This window comes from Tyto alba, unplaced genomic scaffold, assembly GCF_018691265.1.
Source record: "Tyto alba isolate M040663 unplaced genomic scaffold, T.alba_DEE_v4.0 Super-Scaffold_1000006, whole genome shotgun sequence".
Lineage (NCBI taxonomy): Eukaryota > Metazoa > Chordata > Aves > Strigiformes > Tytonidae > Tyto > Tyto alba.
This window is the reverse complement of record NW_024881272.1, coordinates 5,428,071-5,448,538: the sequence shown is the minus strand read 5'-3', so window position 1 is coordinate 5,448,538 and position 20,468 is coordinate 5,428,071. Positions and strand designations below refer to the sequence as shown.

At 53.9% G+C, this 20,468-nt stretch overlaps 2 protein-coding genes and 1 long non-coding RNA gene across 4 annotated transcripts in view; 1 reads left to right on the top strand and 2 right to left on the bottom strand.

Moving 5' to 3' along the window:
• The window catches only part of ABL2 (ABL proto-oncogene 2, non-receptor tyrosine kinase), a 48,339-nt gene extending 41,998 nt beyond the window's left edge, over positions 1–6,341 (top strand). For both annotated transcript variants that reach the window (XM_042784060.1, XM_009964105.3), the window contains exons 10-11: positions 2–175; positions 824–6,341. In XM_042784060.1, the coding sequence (XP_042639994.1) occupies positions 2–175; positions 824–2,520 (1,871 nt within the window). In that variant the 3' untranslated portion in view covers positions 2,521–6,341. The remainder of the gene's footprint in view (position 1; positions 176–823) is intronic.
• Positions 6,342–8,401: 2,060 nt separating this feature from the next.
• Positions 8,402–10,285, bottom strand: LOC122152633. The gene is made up of 2 exons (XR_006164690.1): positions 9,257–10,285; positions 8,402–9,199 (listed from the first exon to the last, which is right to left on the bottom strand). It is a non-coding gene; the product is annotated as an uncharacterized LOC122152633 (long non-coding RNA).
• Positions 10,286–10,965: 680 nt separating this feature from the next.
• On the bottom strand, positions 10,966–16,565 carry TOR3A (torsin family 3 member A). The gene is made up of 6 exons (XM_033004470.2): positions 16,222–16,565; positions 15,665–15,778; positions 14,693–14,958; positions 13,876–14,051; positions 11,804–11,928; positions 10,966–11,674 (listed from the first exon to the last, which is right to left on the bottom strand). The coding sequence occupies exons 1-6, from the start codon at positions 16,511–16,513 to the stop codon at positions 11,424–11,426; spliced, it is 1,224 nt and encodes a 407-aa protein (XP_032860361.2). The 5' UTR covers positions 16,514–16,565; the 3' UTR covers positions 10,966–11,423.
• Positions 16,566–20,468: the final 3,903 nt, after the last annotated feature.

Here is a 20,468-nt window from a genome sequence, read left to right as displayed (position 1 = left end):
GAGGTAGCAGAGGAACTTGGAAGAACAGCCTCCTCCTCATCCGTAGTTCCTTACTTGCCCCGGTTACCCATGCTTCCCTCCAAGACTAGAACACTGAAGAAACAAGCAGAGAACAAGGAGAACATTGAAGGCACACAAGACACTGTGGAGCGCACGGCTTCCAGCTCAGCACCAGGTATGGGCACTGGGACAGTGGCAGGGAGGCCACGTGTGCTGGGATCGGCTTGCTGCTGGTGGAGACGGGCAGAGAAGCAGAAGAAAACAGAACAGCGTGACGTGGGAAGGTGCTTTGCGCTGCTGTGTCGGTAGGGCTGTTGGCCACCTCAGCACCCCAATTATTTACTAGCAAATAGAAACCTCTGCAGCTCGTTCGGTGTTCTTTTAGTAAATCCCATGGTATTTTTTTTCTTTGAAATTTAGTTTCGCTGCTTTTTTTAAAAGGACAGCTTCAAAACTAAAGTTGACAATGCAACAAGAGATTTTCTTTTATACTTGCTGTATTTGGGGAAGGAGGAAAAAAACTAGAGGAAGGGAATACGAAACTGGAAGAAAAAAGGCAACTTCACTTTCTCCTAAACTCTCTCCTAAGTAGGGTCCTCGATACAGAAAACAGACAAGTCACACATACAGAAGTGGAAAAAAAAAAAAAGTAAAAAATCAAAATCACACCAGCCTCGCACAAAAACGAAAGTTCTAACTTCCTCCCTTAATCTCTCTGCAGAACCTGGGCAGCTAAACGTGCCAGGCCATAAAGACACTGCAGGACAGGGAGGTGGAAATGGAAGTTGATTTTTGCAGACTCACATTTGTTTCTTCTGTCTAGGTTTTATCAGAAGCACACAGCCAACAAGCGGGTCTCCCGCGCTGCCTCGCAAGCAGAGGGACAAGTCACCCAGCAGCCTGTTGGAGGATGCCAAAGAGACCACTTTCACCAGGGACAGAAAAGGGGGCTTCTTCAGCTCCTTTATGAAGAAGAGGAATGCTCCCACACCTCCCAAGCGCAGCAGTTCCTTCCGGGAGATGGAGAATCAGCCCCATAAGAAATACGAGCTGACGGGTAACTTTTCATCTGTTGCTTCCTTGCAGCATGTGGACGGGTTCTCTTTTGCTCCCACGCAGCAGGACGCCAGCCTGGCGCCACCCAAGTGCTATGGTGGGGGCTTTGTGCAGAGGACCTTCTACAACGATGATGGCACTGGTACCAGCAGTGGTGGGGGTGTAAGCACCGGTGGCGGGTGGTCGGGCATCACTGGTTTCTTTACACCACGCTTGATTAAAAAGACACTGGGTTTACGAGCAGGAAAACCCACTGGCAATGAAGAAGCTTCAAAGCCTTTTCCAAGGTCAAACTCTACATCTTCCATGTCCTCAGGGCTTCCAGAGCAGGATAGGATGGCAATGACCCTTCCCAGAAATTCCCAGAGGTCAAAAATCCAGCTGGAACGGACAGTGTCCACCTCCTCTCAGCCCGATGAGAGCACGGGGAGGGCCAATGACCTGCTTCCCAAAAGGTTTGAAGAAGGCCCTGCTTTGACCAGAGAGAGACCAAAAGCAAAACTCTTGCCAAGGGGTGCCACAGCACTCCCTTTCCGAACCCCCTCCAGCTTGGAAGAAAAGGAAGGTCCAGGGCTAGCAGCAGCTCCTAAGGGCAAAGAAAAAAACAGTGGCCCACGGCAAGGGGCCCTTGAGGATGGCGAGAGACCGGGGTGGTCATCTCCAGTAAAGGCTGCAGCAATACTTCCAACCACTCATAACCACAAAGTGCCAGTTCTAATCTCACCCACGCTAAAACACACCCCAGCAGACGTGCAGCTCATTGGCACAGACTCTCAGGGTAATAAATTTAAGCTCTTATCTGAGCATCAGGTCACTTCTTCCGGCGACAGGGACCGGCCCAGACGGGTAAAACCAAAGTGTGCTCCACCTCCACCACCAGTGGTGAGGCTCCAACAGCAGCCAGCTGCCTGCTCGGACGGAGCAGAAGAGCTGAGCAACGTGGCGGGAGCGCAGCACGGACTGGAATCAAGCGAAGGGAGTAAGAAGGCAGCAGCAGCAGCAGCACCTGTTGGTGGAAAATCTGGGAGGCCCATGGTGCCTCCGCCTCAAGTGCCTCTGTCATCGTCTTCCACCTCCCCAGTGAAAATGGCCAACGGCACGGCCGGCGCCAAAGTAGCGCTTCGAAAGACCAAACAGGCAGCCGAGAAAATCTCCGCGGACAAAATCAGCAAGGAAGCACTGCTGGAGTGCGCAGACCTTCTCTCGAGTGCCATCGCCGAGCCGACACCGAACAGCCAGCTGGTGGACACCGGGCACCAGCTGTTGGATTACTGCTCAGGCTACGTGGACTGCATCCCGCATACGCGCAACAAATTCGCCTTCCGGGAAGCCGTGAGCAAACTGGAACTCAGCCTGCAGGAACTGCAGGTGTCCTCGACAGCTGCTAGCGTCCCCGGGGCAAACCCCGTCCTTAATAACTTATTGTCATGTGTCCAAGAAATCAGCGATGTGGTGCAAAGGTAGCTACTGTCAATCTGGGTAAGAGAAACACACCCGGGGAGGGCGGGGAGGGGCTTTTTTTTTCTGTACTGATGCTTTCAAAAGGAAAGACTGATACTTGAGTATGTGAAGTACCTCAGATCACTGAGTTCTCCTCACGTTTACAGGTTCATCTCAAAAAAATGGGGATGGAGAGGGTAGATTAAATCTGTAAGGGGCAGAACATCAAGTATTTGCCCCTCCCTGGTCAGGCTGATCTGCTTGGGGCAGGCAGTTCCTCGCTCCTCCCTCGGAGAGGCAGGAGAATCGATGGCAGGTCCCCGCTTTGGGAAGGATGGTTTGACACATGCTGGCTGGAGTCCTGGAGCGGCTGCAGGCCGCTCGGCCGTGCGGATCCTCCCCTGCCTGCACTAACGGGTGCCTTGGTCTCCCGACGAGGCAAAGGCACCGGGGCTCCGTTGGTACCAACCGCCGAGCAGTCCGAGCTGGAGGAGCTCTGAAGGGGGGAGGTTGCGTGCGGCCGGGGGGCAAGGTCTGATGCACTGACAGTATTCAGAGCTGCTGGAGGCGGGATGCACTTGCCGAGATGGCTTACTGCCACAGCGCCGCTGCTGCTGTAACGAGAACTGCAAAACGAGTTAATACGTGAAACCATCCCTCTTCCCTCCCGTCCACCTCATCCACCACGTGTTCTCATCTTCATTGTATCCAAAGCGTCAGGGATGCTGGGCAGACTTACCACTGGAATACCCCCTTCCCCGCCACGCAGCCTTCTCTCAGTTGATTTCTAGTGGTCTAGCACGGGTGCTGCTTGACGGTCATTTGTGAGTAGTTTGGGGCTCTTGCACAACTTGCCAGTGTTGTTAGTGGGGGGTGTGTGTGTGTGGGTTTGGTTTTTTATTTTTTTTTTTTTTAAAAAGCTCCAGATCGTTTATTAACTTGTTACCAGGTTGACTCCCCAGTTCAGTGGCATCACCCTGAGGACCCACGGTAGGTAAGGCAGAGCTTCCGCCACCCCTGGCTGTTCTCCACCGTGCCCTGAGAGAATCAGGGGCCGGCTGGAGAGCCAAAATCAGAGCCTGGCCTGCCCGCCGTGCGCCCGCGCTGCTGCGGGGCCCCCCTGGACCCGTCCCTGCTCTCGGTGTAACACCAACACTTCACACTGTCAGACTCCTGGGATTTTTTTCTAGCGCTTACCGGTCTCGCAGGCTTTCCAGCGAAGGCGATGAGGTATGTCAGCACACAGGGGAACCACAACCATTTGTCTTTGTTCCTCCGTTTTAAAAGGCTAGACCAGAATCTCACGCAGTGGCGCAGGGAACGTGCACATAAACCGCACGCTCCTCTTGAGACGTGACAGCAAGTGTCACGGCTCTGCCTCGGAGAGCTGCCCCCGGGTTATGGTCTCTTGTGCCCACTGACAGTCCCAAAGGAACGCGGTCCTGTGGTTGGAGTTGCCTTCCGTGGTCCTTGTGCTGTCTGTAGACTGTTGTGGCCTCAGAAAGCCGGTCTCCTGCCTATACGCACAACCCCCCGAGGTGTAAATGTACTGGCAGGTAGGAAGACCTCAACTAACTGCTGGTTTGTGAGAGGAAGAAAACAGGCCTAATGCCCAGCCCCAAATCCACGTTACCCTGCATGCTGCTGCTCACTTCACACTGTTGGTGATGATAGAAGATCTCGCTTGCTTTGCACCTTAAATCTTTTATTTTTGGCTAAAATGCTTTTTTATCTTGTTTTTAAAGTGTGACTGTGCTGCTTTTAGTTCGAGCATTTAGAGTGGAGCTGGGGCACAGGTGTGAATTTAGAAGATGGGCGCTTCCATTTCTGTCTAGAAGCATGGCCCTGGTGGTGCTTGGAAGTAGGCAGGGCTGCCTGTTTTTTTCCATGGAGGATAGTGAGGCAGGGGCCTGAAAAATCTTTAGAAATGGGCTGGTGCCTGAGAATCCTCATTTTATTACTGGTCTGTGGTAAACGAAGTTGTGTCACGATGCACGAATGCGCACGGGTGGAGCAGTACGCGAGGTAAAACGGACCATCTCAGCTTCACTGTTTATGTAAGAGAAATGGGGAGGGGGTGGGGAAAGCAACCCTTCCACCCCAACCAACAGGCATTAAAGTGAACTCATTGTTCCTACGAGTCAGTTTTGCTCTGGTGAGCTGTGAGCTGGTACCTCTGTGGAGACAAATGAAAGTACAGCATGGGTTATTCATCCTGACTTAGCCGTACCGAGCCTACCCACCAACTCCTGCCGTAGGATCTTCACTTTTCAGCCAGCCCAGGCTCTCCTGCAGCCCACGCCGGGGCTCGGGCACAGCCACGCTCAGCAGAGACCCAACCCCTTATCTCGTAGACTTTACCGAGGGCTTTTGTGGTTTACCTTATCTCTTTCCGTCATCTTTACTGAAGGTGTGCGTGGCTGCACACCAAGCAAACTGCCTTTGGAGAGGTGACCTGCAAAGGGAAGAAGGCTTGTGGTATTGCTTCACGTGGCCTTTCAAACAATCAAAAGGATTTAAAAGGCATGGGAGCTTTCTTCAGGGCAGAAGGGCAGGTTGTGTTTGCCCTGGCAGACAATCGTGTGGTTTCATCATTGTACTACTGCTCAGCCTAGGATAAACAGACTGAAACCGAAGTGATTCTCAGGGGAAAGGTATTTTAACCAGAAAATTTTAAGGCTGTTAGTCCAGTTCTGATGAGTGTTTTGAACGTAAGCCTTTTTGTTTGTTTTTTGTTTTTTTTTTTTTTTTCCTGAATGCCAGTCTTCCAGAAAAGCTCCAGCAAAAGTGACAGAATAGCAAACAATTCCGAGCATTTCTAACTACTAAAACTCCCCGACTTCCAGCCCTTTCTGAAGAAACTTAACTGTGCCCCAGCGGAGGCCTGGTTCCCCTCCACTGCTCATCCCCGCTCGCCTTTCAGACCCTGCCTGGTTTCTCCTCCCCGCGGCAGAGGTGAGGGGCAGTAACGCAGCTGCCGCAGGAGCCGTCGGCGTGGACCAGCCCAGGCTGGCTGGGACCCCCGGAGGTGATCTGGTCCAAGCAGGGGGGGCTAGAGCCGCCCGCCCGGGACCACGGCCCCATGGCTTTTGGATATCTCCAAGGATGGAGACTCCACAGCCCCTCTGGGCAACACAGAAGCCCATTCGGTTCTGATCCCTCTTGTGGTGGAAAAACCACAGGACAGTGGAATTTGGGGATTTGCCTGCCCTCACTCCTGTGCAGTGTTTTCTCACATCAGGTACGTAGATGGTGGCAGAGGTAGTGCTGACTTGACACGAGGGGATTTTTCCCCCTAAACGAGAGGCTGCAGTATTGCTGCTGCTCGTGCTGCCCAACAGCGTTTTATTCCCAAACTGGAATTGTTCCCTGCCCTCTGGCAAGATAGCAAAAGGATGATACCTGGGAAAGCTGGTTCTGCTTTAAATCACCATTCAGTTGCTCTGCCTTCCACAGTTACTCTCCTGAAATTGTTACTGTCCCGTCTCCATTTTGCTAGGTTTAGCATTTTGTTCAGCCTTAAAGGTCTCTAGTAGCTTTTTTGCTTTCAGCCTTGCCCACTGCGTTCAAAGTATCGTAAGGGTGGTGGGGCTCTGCTGTTTGTGCCAGTGAAGAGCAGCTCTTGCTCCAGTGTTTAGGGTAGCAGACAAGGCATTGACTCCTGTTGGGTTTCCTTTCCTTGCCCCCAGGATGCAATTGCCGCCTGGCTGTCTCCCTTGCACTAGTATGGACTAGAATTTCATGGAATCACAGACTGGTTTGGGTTGGATGGGACCCTAGAGACCATCCAGTCCCAACCCCCCTTCCCCGGGCAGGGCCCCCTTCCCCCAGCCCAGGGTGCTCCCAGCCCCGTCCAACCTGGCCTTGAACCCTCCCAGGGAGGGGGCAGCCACAGCTGCTCTGGGCACCCTGGGCCAGTGTTTCACCACCTGCACAGTAAAGAATTTCTTCCTTACATCTAATGTAAATCTACTCTCCCTCAGTTTTAAACCATTATCCTTTACCCTATCACTACCTTTCCTGATAAAGAGTCCCTCCCCACCTCTCCTGTCCCCCCTTTAAGCCCTGGGAGGCCGCTCGAAGGTCTCCCCGGAGCCTTCTCTTCTCCAGGCTGAACCCCCCCAACTCTCTCAGCCCGGCCTCCCAGGGGAGCTGCTCCAGCCCCCCCAGCATCTTCGTGGCCTCCTCTGGCCCCGCTCGAGCAGCTCCGTGTCCTTCTGCTGTTGGGGGCCCCCGAGCTGGCCCCAGCACTGCAGGGGGGGCTTCCCAGAGCAGAGGGGGAGAATCCCCTCCCTGGCCCTGCTGCCCCCCCCTGCTCTGGCTGCAGCCCAGGACACGGGTGGGTTCTGGGCTGCAAACACACATTGCCAGCCCACACTGTTTTCCATCCACTACTACCCCCAAGCCCCTCTCCTTGGGGCTGCTCTCCAGCCACTCCTCGCCCAGCCTGGGTTTGTGCTTGGAATTGCCCCGACCCACGGGCAGGACTTGGCACTTGGCCTTGTTGCACTCCATGAGGTTTGCAGGGTCCCCCCTCTCCAGCCTGCCCAGCTCCCTCTGGATGCCATCCCTGCCCTCCCGCGTGTCCCCCACCACACAGCTCGGGGTCATCGGCAAACTGGCTGAGGGTGCCCTCGATCCCACTGTCCGTGTCTCCAACAAAGATGTTAAACAGCGCCGAGCCCGACCCCAACCCCTGAGGAACACCCCTCGTCACTGCTCTCCACTTGGCCATGGAGCCGTTGATCACAGCTCTCTGCATGCGACCATCCAGCCAGTTCCTTACCCGCTGAGCAGGCCACCCATTAAATCCATGTCTCTCCCCTTTAGACAGCATCGAAAGCTTTGCCCAAGTCCAGGTAGGTGACAGCAGTTGCTCTTCCCTTATCGCTCAGCGCTGTAGCAGGCCACCAATTCTGTCAGGCACAATTTGCCCTTAGTGAAGCCACGCTGGCTGTCACCAGTCACCTCCTCGTTCTCCACGTGCCCTAGCAGAGTTTCCGAGAGGATTCACTTCATGATTTAAAATAGTCTTTGCAACTGGGGATGGCATCACGTAGGGCCTGGTAGTGCCAAGCACAACGCACGCGCTCACACGAGTGAGCTGACGGGGCGCTTTCTCTTCCTGGCTGCTGGAGGGAATTGGCCGACTCACTGGTGCAATTCGCTCTTGCTCCTGTCCCGTACACCCTTTTCAACCCCAGAAGTGGGGCACTCGGCTGCCTGATGGGCAACGCTTCAATTTAATCATAATCCTCATTAGTGCGGACAGGGGTGAAGCTGAATTAAGAGTCCGGGTCTGGGGACCACATCAAGTTTAGCTGCCCGGGGATGCGGAACCGAAGGGAGCAGCGTCACTGATGCAGAACACGGGGGGTGGGAAAGGGGGGGTGCCTCTGATCCCATCCTCCTCACACAGGACATTTCTCCAGCCCCCCCGCCAGCGAGGCACCGTCACACAACCACACACATGCCGACATCCCCGGGGCGTGCTCACACACGGGTTTTATGGCACGCTGCTCCCCGCAGGCACCGGGAACTAAACCCCCCAGCGCGGGGCGACGGCGGCACCAAAACCGCTGCACCAAGAGAGCAGCCCCTCCCCTCCCAAAAAGGGGGGACGAGGGGAGCCCCTCCCTCGGCTCTAAGGTAGAACAAAACCTTCTGCCCCTTCCCCAGGGGCAGGAAACAAGAGTTTATGGGACACCTGAGTGACTTATAATAGTGACACACTACGAAATGTCTGTACCAAAGGAGGTCGTTCTTCCCCATGTGCCTGTTGTGCACAGGAGGTAAAGCCCGATCGGCTCGGCACGCTGTTTGTATCGGGAGTGAACTCCTGGAGGGCAGGAATGGATTAAAACGAAACACGTTCGTCACCAATCACTCTACCAGTGTTGTCAACTGTTTTTGTTTTTAATTGTTATTGTAATATATTTTGGTTGTTTTTCTAATTTAATTCTCTCACTATCGTCTGACTGTGAACTGCGAACAGTGTTAAACTTGATGTAAATAAGGCCCTTGGAAGGGCCTCTTTGCCTGTCGTTCCACAAAGTTTTGCCAATTTGCATTTTGTTTTAAATAAAGGTTGCAATATTTTATTGGCAAAAACCTCTTGAGTATATGTTGCTTTTTTTTTTCTTATGGAATATTTGAGCCTGTTCCATACTAACCTGAAGTTTCTTATTTTGCATAGAAAAGTCAGGATTACTATCAACCTGTTAAAAAGAGAAATAATTTAATTCTGCCAGGTTGCAAATAAAAGCAGTGTCTTTATGTATGCCTTTGAATGCTGCCATGGAGTGGTCAGAGGAGAACGGTTCCTGCTGTTGGGGCTGTGTCACCAAATGCTCACTAAATTCTGAAACACACACGTGTGACCTGGCAGAGCGCAGGGTCTCGCGTCATTGCTTTGGCGGTTGCCCTCGTCACCAGCACCACCATCACCAGTCACCAAAACTGCTCACCCGGCCAACTTCATCCCAGCCCGGCACTGGGGAAGTGCCTGACAAAGCGACTCCCGCTCCAAGCAACATCAGTCTAACCCGGACAGCTGAAGATTCTGTTTTATTTAAAAAAAAAAAAAAAAAATAATAAAAAAAAATCACAGGTTATCCTGGCTTCTACAACCTTCTGGGCAACTCCCCTTCAACTAACCAACTCCCCTTCAACTAACCAACTCCCCTTCAACTAACCAACTCCCCTTCAACTAACCAACTCCCCTTCAACTAACCAACTCCCCTTCAACTAACCAACTCACCACTTTCCAAACTTTCAGCCCAGGTTATAAAACCCAGCCCGAGCTGTGCCCGTCTGTGGGGCTGCAGCCTCCCTTCCCCGGGCGCGTCCCCCTCTGATGTTTCCCGTGCTGGACGCTTCTGATTAAGAGATTAACCAGAAACCAAGTCTCAGAAATGCCCGACAGCGCCCGCTGGCGCAGGCCCTAAGGTCCAATCTGGAGGCCACACATAAGTTTAAACTACACCTTTGCAGCAGCTGAGCAGTGAGAAAGCAGCTGCCTCTTCTCCCTGCCTTGGACTATGAAGCCTCGTTAGGTAACGGCCGGCGTGCCCGGAGGGAAGCACCAACTCAAAGTCTACAGGACTAGTAAGCGTGTCTGGTCAATCTTTTCCCAGAGGTCGTGCTGCTCATCACTGGCACGGCGGAGAGGTTCAAAGCTTAAAATAGATCCAAGGTCCGCACCCGGGGTGGCCAGGGAGCTAAGCCCTGTCCTTGGCAGGTCCCGTTTCACCTCACCGCCCCGGCACAGCTGTGTTGGAAGGGAGTTTTGACCTAGAGGTCACAAAGTGATTCCCGTAACACTGTTGAAATTTTTTGGTCCTGCTGTAACATTTTTATCACCTGGCAAGTACCCAGACAGCAAACAGCCTCTCAGTGTAGTAATGCTGATACCAGCCAGGAAACCACAGCATACAACGTACTAAAAAGAAAAGAAACCCCAAGCTTGCTGCATCCCTGAAAACCCAAATTCAATTGCAGCCTGTTCCTTCAGCCACCATCCTCCTCAACCACCCTTTGCCCTTCAGAAGGCAATTGGTATCCCCACCCTTTTCATTTTTGTGCTGGTTTCAGCTGGGATAGAGTTAATTTTCTTCCTAGTAGCTGGCACAGTGCTACATTTTGGATTTGGGGTGAGAACAGCCTTGATAACAGGGGGCTGTTTTAGTTACTGCCGAGCAGGGCTCACGCGGAGCCAAGGCCTTTTCTGCCTCTCACCCCACCAGCGAGTGGGCTGGGGGGGCACAAGGAGCTGGGGGGGGGTGGGGGGGGTGTGTCACAGCCGGGACAGCTGCCCCCAGGGACATCCCACACTGTATGGCATCATGCTCAGCATAGAGGGCTGGGGGGGGAGGAGGAAGGGGGGGACATTCGGAGGGATGGGGTTCGTCTGCCCAAGTCACCGTTCCGGTGGCGGAGCCCGGCTGTCCCGGGGAGGGCCGAGTCCCTGCCGGCCCACGGGAGGTGGGGGACGGATTCCTTGTCTTGCCTTGCTTGCGTGCGCGGCTTTTGCTTTACCTATTAAACTGTCTTTATCTCAACCCACAATTTTCTTGCTTTTACTCCTCCAATTCTCTCCCCCATCCCAGCAGGGGGGAGTGAGCCAGCAGCTGTGCAGGGCTTACTTGCTGGCTGGGGTTAAACCACAACAATTTTGCAGTGAAGCGAACAGGCCCTTCATCAAACTGCTTCAGAACATAATTTCAGTAGAAGTTCACCTCATCCCCACAGCTGCTTCCATACAACGAAAGACTCCAGTGAGAGAGGGACCCTCCAAAGCAAGAGGCAATGGATTTGACATCTCCTGAGGAGATTATTCAGTCGTTTTCTCTACACGAGAGCCTCCCTGCACAAACTGTGATCCTGGCACGGGCGGCTCTGAGCAGCAGGCACCTTGTGAATGCAGGAGAGCAACAGAGAGGAAAAAAAAAAAAAAAATATATACTCGGCTCCAGCAAAACAGTTCTGTGCAATCTTGTGAAGTGACAGAGAAAACTGGGGACAGGGATGAGGACGTGGCATCCGCTGTACTGCCTCAACAGGACCAGTCCATCCAAGGCCTTCCTGCACTGCTTGGTAACCAAGGGCTTGGCCAGCCCCACTCACACGAAACAAAGCACCGGTCAGCACAACCAAATCACTGCTTCAGGCTACTACCTGATAAAAGAAGGGGCTTAAAGACTGGACAGACTTCAAAAGCAGCCAAGCGCAGGCTGTTCCCGTGCCCCAGGAGCAGGGGTGGGTGAGGTGTGTCCCCTTCCCTGCAAACAGCCCTGGGAGCAACAAGGGGTCGGGGTCTCTGTCCGTCTGCAGGTGCAGGGCTGGGGAACCTGCCTGCCTGAGCTGCTGCAGGAGCAGCTCCTAGTGCATAGAACCACCTTCACCCCCGGTGCAGTCCCACCTGGTGTTCAAGGAAGGAAGTAATTGATGCGCTGGGTTACAGATTTGCAGCCCTGGGCAGAGAAAAGCTTCTCCTCTTTGGGGACAAACACCATCATCCTGGCCACCTCGTCCAGGGCTGCCTCGGTGTACGGAAGTCCACGGGCCAGGAAAGCATCCCGCGCGCAGAGCTTGACGTGGTGGTACTCCAGGGGCAGGAACGGCACCAAGAAATCGATGAGATTCTCTTCGAGGAGGCGGCTGCGGGCATAACCGCTCTCTGTAGCAAAACACAAGACAAGACAAACTTCAGGAGCTTCACCCGAGAGCTGGCGTCCCTCTGCGAGGCAAGGCTTGGCTCTCCGAGGGGGCTGCCCACAGCGCCCCGCAAAGCGAGCCCGGCTCTTACCTTCAGGTTCCTGCAGCTCCAGCCGCAGCCGCTGCTCCAGGAACTCCATGGAGATCTCCTCCCGCGCCCGGCCGGCTCGCCAGAAATCCAGGGCTACCTCATTGATGATGTTGCCGCCGAGATTGCTGTGGACACAGAAGGGAAGTCACTCAACCGTGCTGCCAGAGATGAATGGCCCAGAGCTGCCAGCCGCCTCCCCTACAGACAGGCCTCAGCAATTCTATCATCAACAAAGGATTTGCTCTGTAGGATCAGCATGTGAAATATCAGCTTTCTTTCCCAAAAGCCCCTTTCTGTAGGCATCTATACTTCCACACTGCCAGCTCAGACTCTGAGGCAGCTTTCTCTCCCAGGGTGGGACCAGGAGCCAGCGGAATCCTCCTGCCCTGTCCTGGCTGCGATGCCATCGACCTCGCAGGTGACTCTTGGCTCCACACCAAGCTCTCAACAAGCCAGGGCTGAGAGTCCAAGTCAAGAGGGCAGAGCACATGGCAGGGGTCCCACCAGAAGTAAAGGTGCAGGGCAGGGATTCAAGCGGCAGCCCGGGACTTGCCCGAGGGACCAAGCAGGACGGTTCCCACGCGAGGACTCCTCTGGACACCCGCTGTGGGGGCAGCTCCGAGGTGGGGGGACATGAGGTCCTGGCAGTCCCTGAGGCTGCCAGGGCAGCCCCTCACCTTGCAAAGCAGCTCAAGGCCAGGCAGCCCCCGAATGCTGGTTGAGGGGTTTGCAACAGCCTCAGACAACAACCCCCAGCCCCGAGCGCCCCGTCACCAGTGAGCTGGTGAGACTGGGAACCAGTTGGCTGCAGAGCTGGTGTAGGTGGGAGGCAGAGAGGCACAGATCTTTGCACCCAACTTTCCTCTTGTGTCAGAGGCTCTGGACCCATTCCCCAAATGGAGGGGAGGCAAAATTAAAAAGCCGTCCCTGTCTCCCTGTCCCCACCAACTGCCTTGTTAGGTGGGGAAACCGCTTGTACCGATCCTGCTCCCACCCAGACCACGGGAGAAACAGCCCCTTTTACTGAGGACGGGCAGCCAGTTCCACCCCACCCCCACTCCCCAAACCCAGCCAAAGCTGCAGGACCAGGCCAGTGTCCGAAGGAGCCCTGGGGCAGAGCCAGCCCCCCCCCCCCCCCCCCCAACATATCTGTGTCACACTGCCACCGGGTACGATGAAACCCTGCCAGGATTACACACGGCTGCAGTTCGAGGCACCCTGCTCCTCTCTGCTTGGTGGCACAAAGGGGCTGATGTGTGTGTGTCCCCTCACACCTGCGTGGCTTGCCAGGTAGGACACGAGGTCAGCTCAGCCGGCAGCAAGTCCACCCTGCCCCGAGCAACAAGGGAGAATCTGCCGCCTCCCCCGCGGCTCCTGTCAGAGGCCTGGGCAGGCAGGACTTGCCAGAGCCGAGCTGAAGGCTGCAACTCCTAAATTTAAGGGGGGGTCCAAGCTGCTTGTCTCTCCTCGGCACGTCTCACTGGCTGCTTCAGGCATGTGCCTACCTCGCATCTCGGTTTTGAGATGTCCCACTTGTCCCTCCGGGATGCATCCCACCTGGGCTGGGGTCAGGGACGGCGCTGGGGTGCGCACGTGCCCAAGTCTCCCTTTGGGTGGGAAAGGAACCAACTAAACAGCCCCGGGTGAGCTGATGCCGGGACCAGCCCTCACAGCCCAGCCCGCAGCCGTGGCCAGGCAGTGGGAACTCCCCCACTCCCAACTAACAGTGCCACATCACACGAGAGCTTCCCACCAAAACCTGGCGTACGGGATCTCCCTGCTCAGCCGTGCAGGGTGACACCATGCCAGCTCTGACTCTCACTGCTTCCTTGGCTCAAAGCCTGGCTCAGGTGTCCCAGCTAAGCTGGACCGCAGCTCCTCCTACAAACGCCCCGTACCCGGGGAGGATGCCCAGCATCAATAAGCAAAACTGACCACGGAGGCAACTGCCTCTTGGAGGAGCTGAGCATCTTTCCCCTCCTCTGCAGCCTGAGACCCTCATATCGCGCACCTCGGGAGATAAATTCCATTGCTTTGTTCCTCCCTGTCCCTTCAGGGGGCCCAGAAATCACCTGAGGAAGAGGAAGATGGATCTCCGGTAATCCACCTGGCCCTTGGTGTCGGAGCGAGCCATGAAGGGCTTGATGGCGTCCAGGAGGCTGAAATGAAGTTTCTCTGCCTCATCGAAGATGAACAGGGACTGCTGGCAGAGCTGCACAGTCTCGCTGATCTGCTTCTTCAGCTGAGCCTGCAGAGCAGCAGGGAGGAAGGTGAGAAGCCCAGCAGGTCAGCGGGCAGGGGCTGAGCCCGGATGCCATGGGCTATCCCCGGCTAAAGCACCACGCAGCCACTTGCTCCTTCCCTCTCACCCCGTGGGATAGGGAATGGGAAGAGAAAAAGCAAGAAAACAAGTGAGTCAAGATAAAGATAGTTTAATAGGTGAAGGAAAGAGGAAGAAGAAATCAAAAGCAAGTTATGCTAAGGCAGCCACTCACACCTACCACACATAGACTGCTGCCCAGCCAGTCTCTGAGCAATGGCTTCCTACCCCAAAGCCCCCTCCCCTCGGTTTTTATGGCTTTTTTTTTTTTTTAAATGGTAAATGGCATGAAATCTCCCTTTGGTCAGTTGGTATCAGCTCTGTGTCTTGTCCCCTCCCAACCTCCTGCGCACCCCCAGCCCACTGACTGCGGGGACAGAGTGGGAGAAGGAGAAAGCCTCGAGGCTGTGCAAGTGCTGCTCAGCAGTAGCCAAAACACCGCTGTGTTAACAAGAGTTTTACTCACAAATCCAAACCACAGCACCGTGTGGGCTGCTGCAAAGAAAACCAACGCCACCCCGGGCAGACCCAGTACACTGGAGCATCCCCACAGCGGTGTTGGCTCTCACCTTGTATGAATCCACGTACTTGTGATGGGGGAAGTGGAAGAGTGAGATGAACACCCTGACACACTCGCTCCTCAGCCCGTCCCGGTACAGGTGACCGGCCACCATCCGAGCCACAAAGTTCTTGCCTGTGCCAGACCAGCCGTGGAAGGAGAGGACCAAAGCCTTCTCTGGCTGCGGGCTCTGCAGGAACCCTTGCACCGCCCGCGCGACGATTTCTTTGGCCAAATGCTGCCCGTGGAGCTGCCCGTTGAGGTCTGCTTCCAGCCCTGCGGGGAAGGGACACCGAGAGCTCAGCCTTAACGTGCAAGCCCAGCCGCTGCTGCAGGTGGGAAGAAGAGGAGAAAACGTGGCAGGGCAGTAAGGCCACAGGGCCCTGGCTGGCTGAGAAAAGTCTGAAGTGGCATTAAAGCCCCAGGGTTCATCAGACAAGCTGCCCGCATCGGCCACAAATTTCCCGTCGACTCCTTTTTCCCTTTGGGAAGTGGGGGAGGTATTTGGTGACCGCCCCAAGGCCCTCATGAGCTCCCACCAAAGGGAATGGATACCAGGAGGCTCAAGACCAGCAAAATGCAGTGACACCCACGCGGGGCTTACACGCAGCTCTCGGTGTTCCCTCCTGACCTGGGGCTGGATACTGGGCCAGTTTGGGTCCCACTGCATTTACCTGGGAGCTACTGGATGAAGGCAGGGCTCGTGGCAAACTGGAGCAGATATGTTGGACAGCAAGGAACAAACTCGCCTGCTGCCTCAGAACTACAAATCAATAATGGGAAACAGGACTTAACTCAGCCCCTCACCCTCCCACCAGCTCAGCACCCTGCTCAGAAATGCCCTTTACTTACACCATTTGCTAAATTAAAAAAAAAAAAAAAAAAGTAAAGAAAAAAACCCACAAACAACAAAGGAGACAACAGGGAGAGGCAGCAGAGACAAGCACTGCTTAGGGTCTCCCAGGCACAGCGCAGCACCTACCTGTGAGATTGTTGATTATCCTGCAGTCTCCTGTCTTGCAGCACTTGCCGAAGCTGCAGTACCAGGCAGAGAGGATCTGCAGGTAATCCTGGCCCACCAGAGGCAAGCTCCAGCCTGGAAAAGGCACCGGTCTGAGCAGAGACGTGCCAGCAAGTGTCTGTTTTACATTTTGTGTGGCCGCTCAGCTGAGGCCAGTTAACAGCAGCCCTCCTCCCAGGTGCAGGGACTCAGACGCTGCCCCGCCAGGCAGCTGGGGCTGCGGGGAGGGGGAACGAGCACTTATGGGGCAGCAGCTAGTTCGGGGGGGGGGGGGGGGGGGGGCACGGAGAGCCATACTAGGTGCCAGCACGCTCCCCACCGCGACATACATGTTTGTGGCAACCTGAGGCACGCCGGGGAAGGAGGGAGATGCCCAGGGCAGTGACCCTTGGGAAGGGAAGGGACAGCATCCCCGGGGGCTGTGGGCACAGCCCCCTGTGCTGGGGGAAGCCAGGCGTTTGGGACCCGCTGCTCTTTCTGGGGCACGGGAAAGGGAGAGAAAGGAGGAACGTGCATACCTGGGCTGGACTGTTCTTCCTCCTCCTCCTCTTCGCAGCGCTCCTGCCACACCTTGCACGCCAGGTAGTGCCAATACTGCTTGGAGAGAGCACCCACAGCTCCCAAGTGCTGCTTCACTGCTTCGTACCTCGCCCTGCCCCACCGTCCCCCCTCCACCACAGGGCCCTGCTCCTCCTCTTCCCCCTGCCCCCATGTCATCGCCCCCCGGCTCCCCAGCCCCCCCGAGCCCCCCAGCAGCAGCAGGAGGCAGCAGGCCAGCCCCAGGCGGGCCGGGAGCCTGCCCTGGCCCATGGCAGCGGGGTGGGAGCAGACCCTGCCCGGGTTCTGCTGGGTGTCCGCAGGCTCCCGGCCTCCCTTAAACCTCCCGAGCCGTGATCTCACTTCCTGGCCGCCTGCAATTGGGAGCTGCCGGGGGGGAAAAAAGCAGTGGGGTGGTGTCACCACCACACCAGACACGGCCTCACGCCCGCCTGTCCCACGAACAGAGGGCTCCACCGGGCTCGGCACGCTGCAAAACCCGACCCTGTCCCCCCAAAAGGAGGCACCAGGCACCCCGCCGGTCCGTTCTGCACAAAACTTGGGCCCCGTCGCCTCCCCCCAGGTCCTGCCAACCCTCGCTGGGAGGGCAGGCGAGCGGCTTTCCCTTCCAGCCAGGCTGGAGAGATGCCCAAGGAAGCTCCCGCAGAACCGCAGCCTTCCCTCCGGCCTCCGCACCGCAGCGCCGGCAACAAACGCCTGGGCGAGGCAAAGAACCTGGTTTTCAAGTAGCTTAGCTGAACTTTTGTTGCCACAGATACAAGAGGCGTTGGCAGTTGTTGTTTGTCGGGGGCATTTCTGGGGGGGGGACACAAAAATCCAAGGCACAAAGACAAGAGCTGGAGGCAGCGGAGGGAGCTGCGCTGTGCTGCGAGTTCAGCTTTGCAGTTAGACCAAAGCTCTAGGACAAATGGTTTTGTTGCAGGCTCTGGGATGGGCTTGCCTTGTGACACTGGGTGTGTGTTATTCCTCACTGACTCCAAGACGTGCTGCTGTTTACTTTTGCATCAGTGCATCTTCATACGCCACCCAAACCCTAAGACAGGGAGGGTGGGCTCCACTCAAGCAGCCGGGGGGGGGGGGAAAAAAAAAAAAAAAAAATCCAATCAGCACAGACCCACCATGAAATTGCCTAACAAGAACTGGGGTACAACTCATTACCACCACTGAGCTCACCACCACCAACCAGTTTTCTCCAACAAGCTGTAAAGCCCCTCCTGCACGGGGAAGCAGCGAGCGCAGTCGTTAGGACTGGCTGCCCGTGCTTTGGCAGGAGATTCTAGGATGCCATGCAAAGCCTGGCTTTGATTTTGGAAACAGGTACACCTCCCCCCCCCCCAACTCAGCTGCAGGGGGGACATGAAAAGTGGATAAGCCCCATATAACTTGCATTTTACCTTAAGGTGTACCCACTGCTGGCTTACTATAAGAGACTAACACCTCTATGACATACGGAGCATCAGGACAAGACCACCTACTACTTATCCTAACTGAGATGAGGCCAAGATGCTTTGGACACGGAAGGAATTTCAAGGTTACTCCACGTGCTCAGAAAAAATAAAATTAAGAAGGATACTAAATGCAGTTCACCCAGCCAGGCAATTCACTCGTTTGGGTGGATGGGGGAGCGGGATCCAGCACTGCCAAGGCATGGAGCGGAGTTTATCACCATCTACAGGTGGCTATAAATATTACACACCAGCATTACAGATACTGGTATTAACATAATTGCCCCCTGCAGCTTCAAAAATAGTGAGGCTAAAACCTTAACACCAGTTGCAGTAACTTAAACAGAAATAAAACCTGTGCACATAAAGAAAAAAAAAAAAGCACAATTAAAAATCGAACTCATTGTAGCCATCGCAAATTAAACTGCTATCAGCCTTTCTGAAAACTAGTCGAAGCATTTGAATTGAAGCATTTATATACATTTAAAAAAAAAAATTCATAGCTGTAACATTCAAACTGCCCTCCAAGGGATAAGTGCTTTAGCTGAAGAGAGCTTATCAAAAGCGACAGACTTCACAAAAAATAGCTGCTTCCGTGCTCCAAAGCGTAAAAGCAAATTCTGAAAGATAAAATGACTGACTGCCCAGCCCCACAGCAGCTCCGTGTACTACAGCACGATAGCTGGGACATCAGCTTTGCTCCAGTGCAGCACATCACAAGAGCTAGAGAGGAAAATAAAAGTAGTAGTTCAGTAACCTGCCAACTATACCCTGTTCGACCTGGCTCTGAGGTTAACACAGCAGTCAGTGCTTGCTGTGATTATATCCCTCCTCTTTTTTTTTTTTTTTTTTTTTTTTTTTTTCTTTCTTCCTCTGCTGGATCTCACTCACTCGCTCTAGGATTTGCTAATCTTCAGCTGACAGCCTTGCAGGGATCTGCACGGCCCCGAAGATGACACCAGGCTTTTCACCTCACGACTGGTTATTGCAAAGCGGTCCTGGTGAGCAGCAACCACCTGATTAAAAATCCATGATCTCGGTTCAAGCCAGGTCTTGCAGTGCAGGTATCATCTAAAAAGAAAGAAGGAAAACACCACCACGAAAATGTGCTTATGTCTGGCTTATTCAGCACCCTGAATACGACTTGGTACAAGCAACACTTGCAATCCAGGATTTTATACTACGGGCTGTATTCGCTGGACATGGAAATGCTGTGCAGCTGTCCTTTTATGTTTTCTCCCAGTTTCCATCCAGCAATTCCTTCTGCAGATCCAGAGGTGGACTCTGACAGACGGCAGGAGGAGGGAGAGAGTTTCACTCCAGCAGCTCTGTGTAACACAGATATGGATTAGATCACTAAATAAAAAGATCTGGAAATAAAGGATGTAAGGGGAGTCCTTTGTCCTCCTCCCTTTATTTTTTTTTTTTTTTTTCCCCATAAAGTCCTATCCTCAGCCTCTTAAAAAATATTGGGAGATTCCAAGAACAAAAAATAACATCAATTTCACACATGGGATGCATGAACTAGTAACTTCATTTCTAATTTTTAGAATCAATAAAAGTTTGTAGAGAAAGGAATTCAGGGAAAGTGCTAATTTTCAAAACCCTTTGGTTTTCCCTTGGCTCGAAGTTGTTTCTATTCATTCTTTTGTAAATTTATGTTCATTACATAATCAGAAACCCTTTAAAATCTTCCAGTTATATGAATTCTCACCCTGTTACTAAGGCCAACCACTCCAAAATTACATAGCAGTAATACAACAAAGTGCTTGTAAAAAAGCTCTCAAAACTAGCTATTTCAGACTTTCAAAACTTAAAAGCATCTGTAGTTTCTGCAAGTTGTTGAACTGCTTATACACAAGCATGAATCCTGTCCTGCTCCCTGAGCAAATTGGCACCTCAAAAATAGAGACGGAGAATATGAAAAATTGTCACCACACAATGCTAGGAGACAAAAAAAACCCCAGAACATCCTCCTCCCTAAAGCCCCCAAAATAAAACACAAAAAACAGTTCTTTGAAAATTCAGCGATATCGAAGTCCAAAGTTTCAACTGAGAAACTAGTTTAAAAAAAAAAAAAAAAAGCAGGGGCCTTTGGCTGTTTCACAGCACCCCGCCGATGCTGCGGGCCACTCCTGCACTTCCAGGAGCGGCGCAGAGCCTCGGCGGTTTCGGGGTGCCCTGTCCCCGGGGCCGTGGTGGGGCTGGCAGCGGCTCGCGCGGACCTCGGGAGCACACAGCTGCTCTCGGCGGCTCCCAGACGCCCGGCACGGCGCCACCTCCCACCTCTGAAAAACTCACTGCAGTGGGTTATTAAGAAAACAAGGTATGCAGGCAGATGAAACCCCTGCACTCAGTGGGAACAGATTTCGATGGCTGTTTACTTGCCCTGTCTCATAAAAGGGCTTCAATAAAAGCCCAGAAAAGCCAACCACGAACACCTGCCAACCCTACAGACATCTCTGGCCGACTCAACGTACGTCCCTTGCTCCGTACTGCGAAGCCAACCTACTGGGACACAACCAGGAAACCAGCCCAGGTGGTCTGGCAGATGCAGGGCCACGGGATGCACTTCCAAAAGCTGTCTGAAGGCCACTTAAAACGAGGCGTGTTCTTCTTTTGTATCACTTTGGGACACTCCTTGAACACATTCTTCATTACCGACAAGGCTCTTGTAAACAACCTGCACTTCTGACTTGATTCCTGGAAATACATGACTGGAATAAATGACATCGATAACTATTAGTGAAGGAATAACCAGG